Below are 14394 nucleotides of genomic sequence, written 5' to 3' on the forward strand. Positions count from 1 at the left end.
ATCTGTATGAGGACCACAAAATGTTGCTGAGTCAATTGAACCGCCGCACTAAATAAAGCTCAGGAATCCAGGAGCACCCCGGGACCCTCCAATCAATGTCATGTGAACCCTGGGCCGCACAGCATTGCTCGCTTTTTGTTCATCTGGAGGCGCCGTGACGTTGCTAGCGACGTCACAGCGTGCTATTGCATCCAGACGTTTCCGTAGTGAAGAGCATCCCTGGTACGAAACTCTATCCAAACCTACACCACCTCTGAACGCCAGAGTCATTTCCCCGTTTCTGCCGTTTCCGACTGTAGCGCCGCCACTTATATCCCGCCAAACCCGGGAACTGTTAGGCATTGTCGTTTGTTACTGTAAGTTTTTATTCGCTTAGCTTTCAGATGAACCCGACACTCGTCGCAGCTGCATAAGATGCGTTCCCGGACAGAAATACCGTTTGAAGCCCTTGGTTCGCTTATGCGTCACGAGAAATATGGTGATAACGACTTCGTCACCCTCATGTCCGAAGCTGTAAAGCAACAATCAATAATGACGTTGGCAACCTAGCCCACACGCGTGTTTCTCCTACTCTAAATCATGCAATGAAACCAGTGTTATTATGACGTGAAGCGATCTAAATCTCCTGTCATCCGCGCACGGGGAACGGAGGCGCTGCTGTCGCTAGGAGTCGTTTTGCCAGAGGCTAGCAGACGACGAGACAGTGCCCAGAGCCATGGGTTTTTTTCTTTGACGTCAGGGAAAAGCGTCCCCACTGGAATGCGCTGAGCTGCGCGGGTGCGTCGGCCCAGCCATCCTGCTCCGGCGCCTCCCCATCGACCGGCTTTGCGCGCTGTGACGTAGCGCGTTACGTAGCCGACGCATGCGCACACGATGACCTCGGCTTGTCACGAAACAACGCTAAACCCCGGGAACACCTCGCCTCTCTTGTGACGTCTGCTCCGTATTAGTAAGCGACTCGCCTTCCAACGGTCGCTAGGAGAAACCGGCTATGTCTTCACAAACGCGCCGGTTTTGACGTCATCAGTCTAGCGTAGGTGACGGACATGTGAAGAAAGAACGTGGGGCGAGGTAGGCGCTGACCCGTGTCTACTAAACGCATCAGAACCCGACATCACATGCAGACACACGTATCAATAGCTTCGGCAGCTTTAGACATGTCTGGCTCGGCACAGCGCATTTGTATTATGAGAGATGTCAATGTGCTTTATTCGTACCACAGACGGGAAGGACAGTTATCTATTTTGTTAGGAGCTGTCGCAAAAGGCATTGGCATACCTTTATAGTCCGTCACAATGTTTCGATGCACTGTAAGGACCCCAATTTAGCCGTCGTTCTGCTCTCATCTAATTCAAACTCCCAAGTCCACAACGAAGACGTAACGCACGCTTGTAAAACAACTGGCAGTCTTCAACAGTGCTTGTACATAAAGGTATACTTTCGAGCTTTTTATACTTTGTGCTTACGGAAAGAGTGAACCGCGTTGGGATTAACAGCGATAGGAAACTTTTATCTGAAAAGGCAGACCACTTCGATCCTAATTTGAATTTGGAGGAGCCCCCGTTAGGGCGCCAAGTTGAGCGCCTAGTTCAGCCATCTCTCCGCTGGGAGGCACTGCGCCCATCGCCGTCTCTGACGTCACCGGCCTCTGCCACCTCCGGAGAAGCGCCCGCGCCCTGGCGCCCCTCTCCCGTGTTGTTGTCGCGCCCGGTCTGCCAGCGGCCGAGGAGGGCGGTGCGTGTGGCGGCGGCTGTGTGGCGTCGTCGCGCGGGGTGTGGGGTGGTGGGCGGCCCAGGGCCATGCCCCGCAGCGGCCTCAACGCGTCGCTCATGAAACCCCTCGTGGTGCTCGCCTTCCCGGGCATGTACCTCGTCTACAAGATCAGCGAGTTCAAGCGCCAGCAGCAGGAGCACAACCGACGCAAGGTCACCGAGCGGGAGCTGGCACACCTCAACCACAAGATCGTAAGTGCGAAGGAGGAAAATCCCCCCCCCCCAGTTATTCCCCACTACAGCCATGTCTCGTTATTAGGGACACCTCCGTTCCCCCTGAAAATTGTACATAATATGAGTCGTCCATAACAAAGAGACGCAAATGCCTGTATGTGTCCAGTTGAACCCCAAACGTTTGTGAAAAGGAGGGCGGGAGAGGAAGGGATGGAGGCGAACCACTATTTCTTTTTACTACAGTCATATAACGGTCACATAAACATCTTCATTCCCTTTCCCCCACCCCCCTCCCTTTTCTTTCTAAAAAAATCGTTCGTAATGTGAGTCGTCCATATGAACGAGACATAAACGGATATATTCACCCAGTTCGTCCCCATGAACGCTCGTCCACATAGCGGGCTATCCGTATTAATGGGGTTCATATGAACGAGAGATGGTTGCACCTTTTTGAGAATGTCGTCTTCGCTCCACTCTAACCCAGGATTTTCATCCACGTCCCTTGTATTTTTGCTAGAAATTCTGAATACCGCCTCCGCAACGTTCGGTTCGTAAATCAGTAGATGCCTAACGGTACAATCGTAAGAGCCGATGAGCCATTCAAAACGGTTCTCTCATTTTATCTCCGCTTTAAATAGCCGCTTCAATAATCAAACTTGAAGTTTAACTGAGCAAACAGCGGCGTACAAGCCTACCATTCTGACTTCATGGTTGCAAAAACCACGCGCTGAAAGGTGTCGTCTCCTGCGTCGGTAGTCGAGCAGCGGGCGCCCAGAATCTCGGGCCGGCCAATCGTTCGCCATGCAATCGGAGTCGGCAGGGATTCTCTCCTCTTTCCTCCCGACCACTCCGGCGTACTCTCCCGAATTTTGAGCTTTCTCGGTGAGACACGTGACGTGCGGAGATTGAGTCCCGCTCCCGTTTCAGAGAAAGAAAAGTTTTGGTTGCGGTATCGCTCGCTGGTTGTGTTTGGTTTGTATCCTCTTGCGCTTCTTTGCTGCGCATCTACGTTTTGGTTACGTCTTACGAGGAGAGGCGTTTCTATTCAAATCTGTGTACTTAAAATAAAAAAATCCGCCTTTTTTTTTTTGGGGGGGGGGGGGGGGGGGGAGGTAGTGTTATATTAGTTCGGTGCTTCTTAAGAAAACGCTGGCTACTGATGTACACGCTAAAGATATCTGGAGTAATTATGAGTTTGAAAGTATCACAGTACCACGGATGAAGTGAAAATAATTGTGGAACATGTTCCGAGCTTGAAATAATGGTTATTCGTAAGTTCTTTTTCTTTTTTTTTGAGCTCGAGTTTCCGCTAGATTTTGTGGGCAGTGTATTGCCTGCCAAATTTAGCGGCCATGCGACATGAGATTAGCGTAGAGTTACGCTCATCACATTTAACCGCGACCCTCAAACAAGGCCGTAGACTTTTTTTGGTTTTAGCCGTAAAACACCGATAAACATTCGTCGGTGTACAAAAAATACACAATCAATTAAAGCAGAAAAACAAGAATAAACAACCGTCGTCGTCAAAAATGCAAAGTCGGTTAAAACCGAAAAACGCCGATGAACAACCGACGGTTACGAAAGTACAAAAATGGTTAAAACGAAAAAAAAAAAAAGCACCGATATATAAATCCATCGGTGTCAAAAATGCAAAGTCAGATTAACCAAAAAAAACACACAAATTTCAGTAAATATTACTTTCTGATATGACTAGTTTTGCTCAACAAACCTTCCCTTCATAGCCTTTCCACTCTTAATATTTCGTGAGATTTTCTTATCGATAATTATTGTGCTAAGCGTCCGCCACAGAACAGATCACCGAAATACATCGATATTGAAAAACAAAAATGAACGAACAACGAAAAGTATCCACCGATTTTCGTTATAAATAAACACCGGAAAATTTACGGCCTATACCTATAACACACTTTGCGATAAAATAACTGATATGCCGAGATTTCCGACTTCTGTAAGTGTGGCGGGTGGCAGCGATCTACGCAACCATTTAGACTTTAGTTGTAACCGAAGTAATGATTAAAATTTAAAAATGTAACGCTGTATAATCTATGCTCCGGATATTAACAGTGCAGAAAGAAACACGGCTGAAATTATGACTATAGCCCAAGAAACGTAGGGTGCAGCTAAATATGCTAGCTCACTCTTACTTTCTGATTGGTTTTGGCATTTTCATCTGCAAATGCTGATATCTCATAGGCTGCGGCGCGGTTATAAGATGCTCGGAGATTCGCCATAGCCTTCCTTTCTTAACGTATCATACTCGAAGCGTGCACTCACTAATCATTCGATCAATGTTGTGTTTGCGTGTGTGTGTGTGTGGGGGGGGGGGGGGGCGTTTGTTAATGTCATACAGTACCATCTTTTTAAATTTAGGGATCGTGATATATTTCTCTCCCTGCCTCTAACGAGAGTCTCTCCCGTGCGGCCATTTCCTTGAACAATTAGGCCCGGCTGCTCCGTGTGGCGGCCTCGCCGCCGAGGCCGCAGTTCGGGCCGTCGCTCCCAAGGTCTCCCGCTCTCCCTCTTTTTTTTTCTCCCCTGATTGGGGAGACTTCCCTCGTTTTCCTCCGCGGAGCCGAGGCCGAATGTCAGCCGACTCACGAAGGCGGACCAACCCGCTAACCTTTCTCCCCAATAGGTCACGGCAAAGTGCACCTTGGTCGCGGATTCGTTTCCCGTCGTTCCGCCCACGAGCCTCATAGCCGCTTTTTTGGTTATTTTGATTTGGCAGTTGATTTCTTTTTTTCTTTTTTGCGTGGTTCGTACGATTCCTGGGTTGCATATCGTCTTTCAGTTCGGATGGAAAGCTGGGCGACCTGGTTGAACGTGGCCACAAAAAGTAAGCTTCTAAAAAAAAGAAGAGCAAAAAAAAAAAAAAAAAGGTCAAGTAGGCTGCATAACGTTCCGCCTTCCATTTCTTTGTTCTTGTTTGTTTTTTGTTTTTTTTTAATTGTACAGGAGTTGTATATATGGCGATATCAAGACTAGGGCAAGTAAAGTCATAAACCGTCCTTACATTCATATGGTCATATATGACCCTATTTGTCCAATTCTTGGTATGACCATAGAGGGCCTTTCTGCGTGGCTTTTGGCGCGATTCATTTTTTGTCACTATCATATTTTTAGTTCAGCGTACCCCCTATAGTCAAGTGCTTTTTGTAGAAGCCTGTTTTTGATGGCATATTGTTTGTTGGGATTTAGTCAATAAAAATGACCAGTTCTAGATGGCGACACGCCCAGTGAACTCACAGCAATAAAGTATACGGGTGCTCCTTTCTCTTGGCGGGGCATTCTTGGGTTCCCACCACCTCCATAAAATTTGACCAATAAAAAGATTTATTGGCTTGGACATTTAGAACGTTAATATTAATTCTTTTTTTTTTTTTGACGTGTTGTCCATTATATTTGAGAAAAAACGGCGAACATTTGGGTGAATGAGACGTAATACAGCAATTATTGTTTTAAAACGCGGACTGACGGCGCTCCCTGATGCCTACTCCAAGGCGCAGAAAGAGGTCGTGTCGCGATCTTTATTTAAGTTTGCAAGAAAAAAATCGGCCACCCATTAGTGTAATTTCGGGGAGGAGAGGGGGGGGGGGGGAGTTTAGGATGCTTAGAGTCCCGTAGATAGAGTTGTCATCTACGGGATGATAATTCCAACGGGGTTACATGATGGAGTTAACATCATAAACAAACGATCACAGAACCCATTCGAGTGCCCCTTGAACAAAGGCATTTTGGGGTGAGTCGCAAGCGGCCTAATCTTGCTCCGCAACGAGTAAGTTGGTGAGATGAGCCGACAATAAAATCTGAAGAACGTGCCTCGAGGCAAGACTGCGAAAAAAAAAAAAAAAACTTAACTTGTGTTTTTTAAGTATTCAGTAACTCTATCAGAGTATTTTTTTTTTGTTCCAATTTACGCTCGTCTCGATTCTCGTGTACCCGTTTTTATGTTGCGAGAGCTTGGACGTGCGTCGCCCAGTTTTTATAGCCTGCGTCATTTGAATGTTTTTTTATTGATGCTGTCAGTTCACTAGTGGGTTTTTACCGGAGTGTGAAGGCGCGTTGCACACACTTGTAACCGAGTAGGACCGACTCAGACAAGACCGAATTTTAAGCCTCTTGCGACGACTTAGGACTGGATGCGCAGTTGCGAAGCTAGCGCCCTAAGACGTCGCAAAAGGCTTAAAACCATCATTGTCTCCGTCGGTCCTGCTCTGTTGCAAGTGTGTGAACGGGTCTTAAAGGTAGACACTTCAGACGAGGCCTGAATACTATAGGATAATCACTTACATGATGGTGTGAAATTCCCGACTCTAGAAAAATGTATCTATTGCTCAACGATGCCATTGATACCGATGGACTGTATACAGATTTAAAAGGTTAAAAAACGCAACAAAAAAAACAAGGACAATAAAGACAGAAAGACGACAAGACCCGTCCTATTGTCTTTTTGTCTTTACAGTTATCGTTTTGTTTGCGCTTTTTAACCTCTTAAATCAGTATGAACCAACTCGCCCAAACACAAGTTTAAATCCGACTGTATACACTTCTTTTTTGTAACGTTCATGTGGATTCGGTTAAGAACGGTTTGCTTTCAAGGAATAATTAGCGGTGAATATTGTTGACTTTTTTTTTCGGTCTTTTCTGACCTGTTGATGTTTCGACGTAATTTACATAGTTTATACCCTGTTTCAAACAAATAAAAATATCTTGATGTCCCCTGCCGCGATCCTCCGACACCTGGCGGTATTGCAGTATGCTCATATGCTTTAATTTTTTTAGTGTAAAAGTTGTTAGATGTAATCTTTTGTCGGTCCTCCACACACACCGACATAGCAGTTATACTAGTTTTATTGACTAACGAAATGGGAGTATGTACGGATCGACTTGAAAGCTTTCGAAACCATCTCGTGTCTTACATTTGCGCAAACAAAGCACTGCGCGTTCTTAGTGTGGATGTATGTGAAGGCTCGTCTCCAGTGAGATATACGAGGTGTCACCGAAAAATACTCGCACTCTTTTGTTTGTCGCAAAAACAAACTGCAGATCGCCAAGTGCTCGGTATCCGCCCAAACGTAGTGCTTGCGGTCCGAACTACATGCCAGTTTCAAAACTACCCGCTGTTTTATTTAAATTTGATTTAAATTAACGATTTTCAAAAAATGTTCGATGGGAGAACATTACCCTACGAAACCCACGAACACACGAAGCTGATAGGCGTCAGTTACCAGGAACTTGGCCTTATTTTTCTGGTTGAAAGTTCATAAAACTAATAACTTTGCAATAAGATAAAGGTTAGTTTTGATGCTTCAGAGGGTGGCCCGGGCCACTATCGTTACATCTGGGTCGAGACTGAGCTCTCGTCGATGTCTGTAGTTGATTTTTGCGGTGAGAAAAATAAACACTAAATTGTTTACAGCAATTCGTTCTATTTGCGCCTGAACCGCTTTAACATATATCCGTTCGGGAAATCTAGTGCTCATATGCTGAAATATATGATATGAGTGTATAGTATGCGAAGGGAAGATGGCCGGAACGCACGTCGATATCATACAGAAACGTACTCGTGCAGCTCGTATTTTATCGGACGATATCACAAAATTCGTAATCATCTAAGTACCCATAAGTCGAATAACCGTTGACGAAATATGTTAATTTCCAATCCGTTGCGCCTGAGACGTGACCGGATGGATCACTGCTTAATATAGCTCGTCGGCCTCGCTAGAGAGAACTGAATCGCACCTGAATTTTAGTAGGGACATATTTCACACGCCTTCGATAACCTTTTCCACAAAGTTCGTGCCATAATGTCGCCTATCGTGGACGCCGGACCTACTAAGTTCAATTTTCGACGTTGCTACAAAGCAACGCCCTCCCATTGCCGATAAGAGTTTGTCCTTGTCCAGTTTCCCAACTTTTGCCCGCAGCGCGAGCGCGATCAAAAATTCAAAACTTGATTTCAGCGTAAAACAACACCAAACAGCAAAAAGACGCGAAACGATCGAATATTTCTTGAGAACGTGACAGCAACACACACACACACACACGATCAAAGTAACGTGAGGACAATCGCAAAATATCAACAAAAGGAAAAGAAGAAACGAAAGTTGTGGGACAAGAACAGAAGTGTTTGGGCAGCGTGGAAAAATCTTGGTGCGATAGCTTCGATAGATTATTGGGACGTGTGCTCGAGTCGCTTTGCGCTCACGGCACGTAGCTGACGGGCCGCCGCAACCTTGGACTTCTATATTTTAAAGCTTTCTATCTCGCGATCACTTATATATAAGCTTCGCCGAGTCATTCGTTATTTTATTTATTTTTACTTCTATAGACACACCCCAAGTTTGGAATGGCCGAACGTGTTCACACTACCGCACAGCTCTCCGACGCGGTCTTTTTAAATGAACTTTCTGTGGAGATGGCGCTTCGGTGGATGACCGCCTGAATCAGCTTTTTTTGTCAAGTGTTCTTCGCATTTTACGCGGGATGCGCTGTTCGGTTGTTTCTCACTTTCTTATTCTGAAACGATTATGCAATGGAAAAAGTAAGAATTAAAGCTGTTTTTGATTGGTTGCTTCGGAGCTCAAACGCCATCAGTTTATCGTAAAAATAAGATCATTTGAAGGCTCATAATTGTTTAAATAACGTCTTCTTTGACCTCCTATGCGTTCGACTACTGAAACTCACAGTAGAAAACCATGAACAAGAAAAACTCTATATTTCGTTATTGTAACTTTACGATAAACTTTTAATTTTCTTTGGGTTTACTAAGCGATACGCTGTTCGTAAGATTCGAACCCGATATCGTTTTTACATGCACTGTCTAAATTAAGCATATATATATATACATATGTATGTACGTATAACACACTCAAGATAAAGTAAGATCAGATTCGTAATGTCCATGAGTGCCCATTGCGCGTCTTATCTTTAAAAAAAAAAATTATTTTTAAAGTACAGGAAACATCTTGGGATATCTGCCGCCTTCCTTGCGTATTTTCTAGGGGGAATCATTGCTCGAGTGTGTCAACGATCCGCAGCTCGGAGTTCGCGGAGCGAAAGCTCTCGCTAAAGAACCCAGGGATCCCGAGCTCAATCTTCAGCCCTGCTCGTTTAGACCTAGTGGGGCAGCGTACGGGTGTGCCGCCGTGTACCACTACTGCGTGGTGCACGTCAAACACCCCAGGCTGGCAGCGGTACACTGCACTGGCTGAGTTTCTCAACTTCAGATGAGACGCCATGCGTCCACTGGGGATGACTAACTTCAGGCCTTGTAGACACACTCACTACACTATATTTTGCGACGACTCGCCGACGCATTATAGCTTGCAAAGCGCTGGAATCAACCTGAAGTATTGACATCCTCGAGGACAAAACGACCGCATTGCACCTCTGCCGCCAGCCTCGTAGTGGTCTGCATGATATACGCTGCCAATTCAAATTTCAATTAAAACACGCCGCGCATCGCATGTATCGTGCCAGATAGACACACCCACAAAAAAAGCTTCCTTCTGAAAAATTATTGTTGCGTGTGTGTTTTTTTAACTGTTGGTTCATACCAAAAGAGGGCAAAGATAGGAATGACCAAGGAGAAGTATGATTTTTAAGATTAAACTCGCAACTCTACTAATATCGTATGTAAATACCCTAGTTACAGTAGCGCTCTCATCTGTCATTAAAATGATTTTCCGATAAAAAAAAAAATTTTCTTTCAGAAAACAATTTAGTTATACTGTTGTTGCTTTTATGAATATCATCCGTTCAATATCCGAATTTTTAATCCTCCGCCGCAGCAGTGATTCAAATTTAAGAAGAGTCCAACTGTTGAAATTGCACCTGGTAAACACGCTGAGTTTTCGTTCGCAACGGCAGAAGCTTTGACGTAACATCAGGCAAAGAGAGCCACCTCAGCTTATGACTGCTGTCTCAGTAAAACAACTGTGTTTTAAGTAAGACAAGATTTACAGTATTGAGGTAAGCTCAATTCTACGACGATGACCTTAGTACGCACCATCAACCATGTTGATCGAAACAGGGATTAAGTCGTCAGGCATGACGTTGCCATGCATGATGCAACATCATGACACGTTCAGACATGCATAACGAATATTGGGGCGTCTTTTCAATGGAAGATTATTACAAATGATTATATTTATGCCCTCTCTTCATGACCAGCGAAGATATGTAGTAACTTCCGGATATCACCGCACAATCCCTTTAAGTCAACGACAGTTGACTCAATGGCGATCGGCAGGATTTACAGCGTGACGCCCACTGATTTCTATTATAGTAGGATTAATCGCGGATCGGCGGATTCTTTTTCTGCGGTCTAGTGGAACCACCGGCAGCCATCACTTGACACTAGCTAATGCGTGAGACTCTGAGGGAAAAACGATAAAAAGTGCCGATTCCCCCGTTTCTATGCTTTCGAAGGCACTGCAACTTTTTGGTTGTTCTTCGGAAAGCCCGTTAAATAGCTTGTTTGAGAACATTAAACTTGGCAACCCTCACATTTTTTAGGAATACATGTTTTATAGCCAAGAGTGACTCCGCTGAGCGAAAATGTAGTGCAGGTCAATGAGACAAGAGTTAACTGGAGTTACCGCGGAGTCAGTGGCGGTTTTGATGAGTTGCGTTTAGCAGACGACAAGCTTGAATGCTTGGCTACGCGGAATTCGCTCACTGCCGGAAAGTCACAGTCAAGATAGAACTTTTTCGATATACATCGACTTCTGGGCTTCCCCGAGGACAGCCTTTTTGACGGCAAGCTTCTTTGTTTACTTTACTACGAGAGGAAGCTTGCCAGGTCAGCCGTGGGTGTGCTGGCACTTTAGAGTTTTTAATGGGCCGTGGAACGCTTGACAAATGCCGATTCAATTTCTAAAATACTCGCCTTCGAGCACCGAGTACAGGCTTCAATATTCCACATTTGTGTATGTTTCCTATAGATTTGCGTTTATTGCCTGGTTCCACGCAATAACCGCCGGTGGTGCCACCGACCGGCTCCCAACCCGCGATTCAGCCGATTACAATAAAGATCAGTGGCGGCGACAACTGACATTGAGCTGTTAACGATTACTGAGTAAAACTGAGCTGGCCTACCTCATTGATGGGGGGTCGCCCCAATAGAGCTAAAGATGGCGGCGTCCGTCGCATTGTCGCCCATGGCCAGCTCAAGCAAAGCAGTTACTCTTGCGAAAGACTAGTGGAGGTATCAAGAAAGTATCGTAGAGGCAGATATTGTCGTAAGAGGTGTGAGTTGGGGCCAGAGCTGCTGCTAGAACTATAACGGCACATCGAGGAAGCAAGAGCTCGGCGAGGACTGTCATTGTGATGTTGGTGTCGATAGGACGTTTGTTATGTCTCTCTTGCTTGAATTCGTGTGAGACGTTCTCCTTATTATTTCTTCACTCTAAGAATAAAAAAGAAGTTCCTTTTTTTTAAACGTTCATAATGAATGAAAAGTGTGCATATAATTAATTTGCATCACTTCTTAAAAAAAGTTATGTGACATCAGTTTTGGTTTGGTTTGGGTTTCAACTGTGTCCCCTGGCACGCATCACAACTGGGGTTGTTGGCCTATGTACCATGTAACACCGGACAACTTAGTTGAGCTCAATGGAAGTTAGGTGATGCTAAAGATCGTTAGATAAATAACACTTGAGAGCACTAGTATGACTATAGGCACTTAAGACCCTAACAAGTCACAACAAATTTGTTTGCATGCCACAATATAATCGTGCATTGCTAAACCTAAGGCCCCTAGTATATTCACCAAGGTCATGTCTATTTCTTCATCTGTCATTTGTGTTCTTCGTGCATGATCAAGGCCCACAGCGTAAACGCCGCAGTCCAGCACTTGCGCTTTGTTGCCTTAGATAGCGAACAAAGTCCACACCATACGCTGAAATGTCTCCGACCAGAAGCCCATTATCGATATCAAAATGAGCTGTTGGGCTAGTTGGTTTCGCATATTTACAATTTAGAGCAAAAACAACACAGGAAAGAGAAAGAGATAGGAAAGAACGCTACTCACAACTATAGTCCGTTGCAACCTAAGAACGAAGGCGAGGGTAAGACGGGCCGGGGAGAAGGAAGCAGACGGAACGCTAAAGAATGAAGGAGGTTTCTTCCTCTCTTCTCCAGCGTTCCGTCTGCTTCCTCCTCCCCGGCCCGTCTTACCCTCGCCCTTCGTTTTTAGGTTGCAACGGACTATAGGTATTTACTGTATGTGTAGTGAAGGAGGTAAACAAAGTGGCAAATACTATGAAACCTCGTTTACCTCTTTCACAATACGTACAGTAAGTACCTAGTTGTGAGTAGCGTTCTTTCCTATATCTCTCTCTTTCCTGTGTTGTCTTTGCACTACATTGTAAATAAGCCCTCTATTGGAACGGGCTATTACACATGCACCACACTCGGCACCGAGCCCAATGTTTCCGACTAAACCTTGACTTTCTCCGTGAGGCGTCGCGATCACGTCAATGACTAAACTGTTCTCCCCAACCGAGCCACACGTCTGAAATTCCGAGCTGTTTTTCGAGGTTTTGTGCAAGTTCGCGTGGGTGTTATGTGTGCGTGGGCGCGTGCGTGTTCGTTTGCGTGCGTACGCGTTCGTGGGTGCATGTGCGTGTCCGTCTGTGTACTTGTGCGTATAATGCGCACATAAATGCGTGCGTATTTATGTGTGCATGTCTGTGCGTGCACGCGTGTGCGCATGCTTGTATCTGGGGGCGGTGCGTGTGTGTGCGTGTGCGTGTGTGCATATAAGCTTGCTTGCGTGTGTGTGCGTGTATACATGTGTGAGCGCATGCGTGAGAGCGTGTTCAGTAAGAATGTGGGTAGTCACTATCAAGTATTCATTTCTTCCGTCTTTCACGTAGGTGATTTTTACAAGGAATCTCGCAGGCTGTAATTCAAAACAATTCCTCATTTATTTTTTTATTTTTTTCTGCACGCAGCTTTTTTGTTCGCCTACGCCTCACCGGACGCGACAGAGGCTTGCCATCGTTCGCTAGCCCTAACCTCGACGTACCGAAAAAAAAAAAGGCAACGTTAACGAAGCGATAAACAAGCGCCTCATTAAGGCAGTAAGCAAACATGGCCTTTTTCTCTTATTTTTTCTTCTATTTCCTCCGATCGCTATTTTCGGTTTTATGCGCGAGCACTGAATGCCTCGTAAAGATGTTACTTGGGAGAAGAGCTTCCCGGCGAATCCCCGTTCGTTTGATGCTTCTGCTTCATCCTTGGAAGCATGCGTACAACATTTTTGGCCTTCTTTGCTTTATTTTTCTTTAATTTGAACAATTCTTCTTGTTCTATTTTTTTATTTTTTTTTATTTCCATGACTTACTGATTGCGTCCCATTTCTTCACTCTGTGCACATCCCGTTTGTTTGTTTGTTTGTTTAGTTGCGCAGGAAGCGGAAAAATTACGAGTGCTTCTCTAAACGAGACGAGAGCCGTACTTCTTCGTATAAGTGTAGGATGTTGATACGAGAGCACTAACGAGGAGGTGGCAAGGATGTAGCTTCGGCAAGACTGTTGCGCACTTCGTTCAGGCTCCTGCGAAGCGTGCATTCCCTCAATACGATACTTGATAAGGTGAAGCCAACTTTAAAACAAAACTCGAATCTTAATGTTTTGTTATATTTATTTATTTATATTTTTAGCCAAGGCGGTTTGTTCAACATGGGTGGATAGTAGGAAAATCTACATTCAGAAACACGGAAGTAATTTCAAATTGCTTATTCGTGAAATTTGGGTGTGTGTAATTTGATTACTGTTACGTAAACGATCCACTGGTTGAAGGAGAGTACACTGCCCTACGTATTTATCTACTCACGCAGATTAATCTCGAACACTAAGTTTTAACGTTTATTTGAGTGCCTCACGTAAACAATTTCCGTACTCTAGATATTGCCCTATCATTTTTGTTTTACTTTTGAAAAGTACGCTGGAGAAGCAGCTTATAATTTTAAGCCCACGCTAACCGCCCCGCGTCTTACCCACCTCGGTTATCCCGATTCTTAAATTAAGTGCGAGTGCAGCCCCAACTGATAATTTTAAGCTGATGATTATGATTTTAAACTTCCATGTTTGTTTTGTTTTTGTTTTTTGGTTGTTTTGGGTTGTTTTTTTTTTTAGCTCGAAAATAGTTCTCGGCAATTTACGTTTTTTGTTTTTTTTTCTCTCTTCTTTTTCTCAGATTTGATGTTTTGCAGTGTAATTTTTGCTCTAGGACAAGAAAAAATCGGCGTTTATCAGAGCGTATGTTCAAGAAATCATAAGGCGGGAATCATATTCCCCAAACTTCCAAGAACATTCACGTGACCTGAATGCGGGTCGAAATTGAGGGAAAGACGAGGACGAGAGGGGCTCGGGAACGTCAGAACACCGAGCTCCGGTTCGAATGATCGGTGGGGAGA

General features: G+C 44.8%; 1 protein-coding gene across 1 annotated transcript in view; it reads left to right on the forward strand.

Moving 5' to 3' along the window:
- The first annotated feature begins 1799 nt into the window (after window positions 1–1799).
- The window catches only part of LOC121047326 (nascent polypeptide-associated complex subunit alpha, muscle-specific form-like), a 79596-nt gene continuing 67001 nt past the window's right edge, over window positions 1800–14394 (forward strand). The window contains exon 1 of the mRNA XM_040502464.1: window positions 1800–1964. Within this exon, the coding sequence (XP_040358398.1) occupies window positions 1800–1964 (165 nt within the window). The remainder of the gene's footprint in view (window positions 1965–14394) is intronic.

Source organism: Ixodes scapularis, unplaced genomic scaffold (genome assembly GCF_016920785.2).
Source record: "Ixodes scapularis isolate PalLabHiFi unplaced genomic scaffold, ASM1692078v2 PGA_scaffold5__190_contigs__length_132052651, whole genome shotgun sequence".
Taxonomy (NCBI): domain Eukaryota; kingdom Metazoa; phylum Arthropoda; class Arachnida; order Ixodida; family Ixodidae; genus Ixodes; species Ixodes scapularis.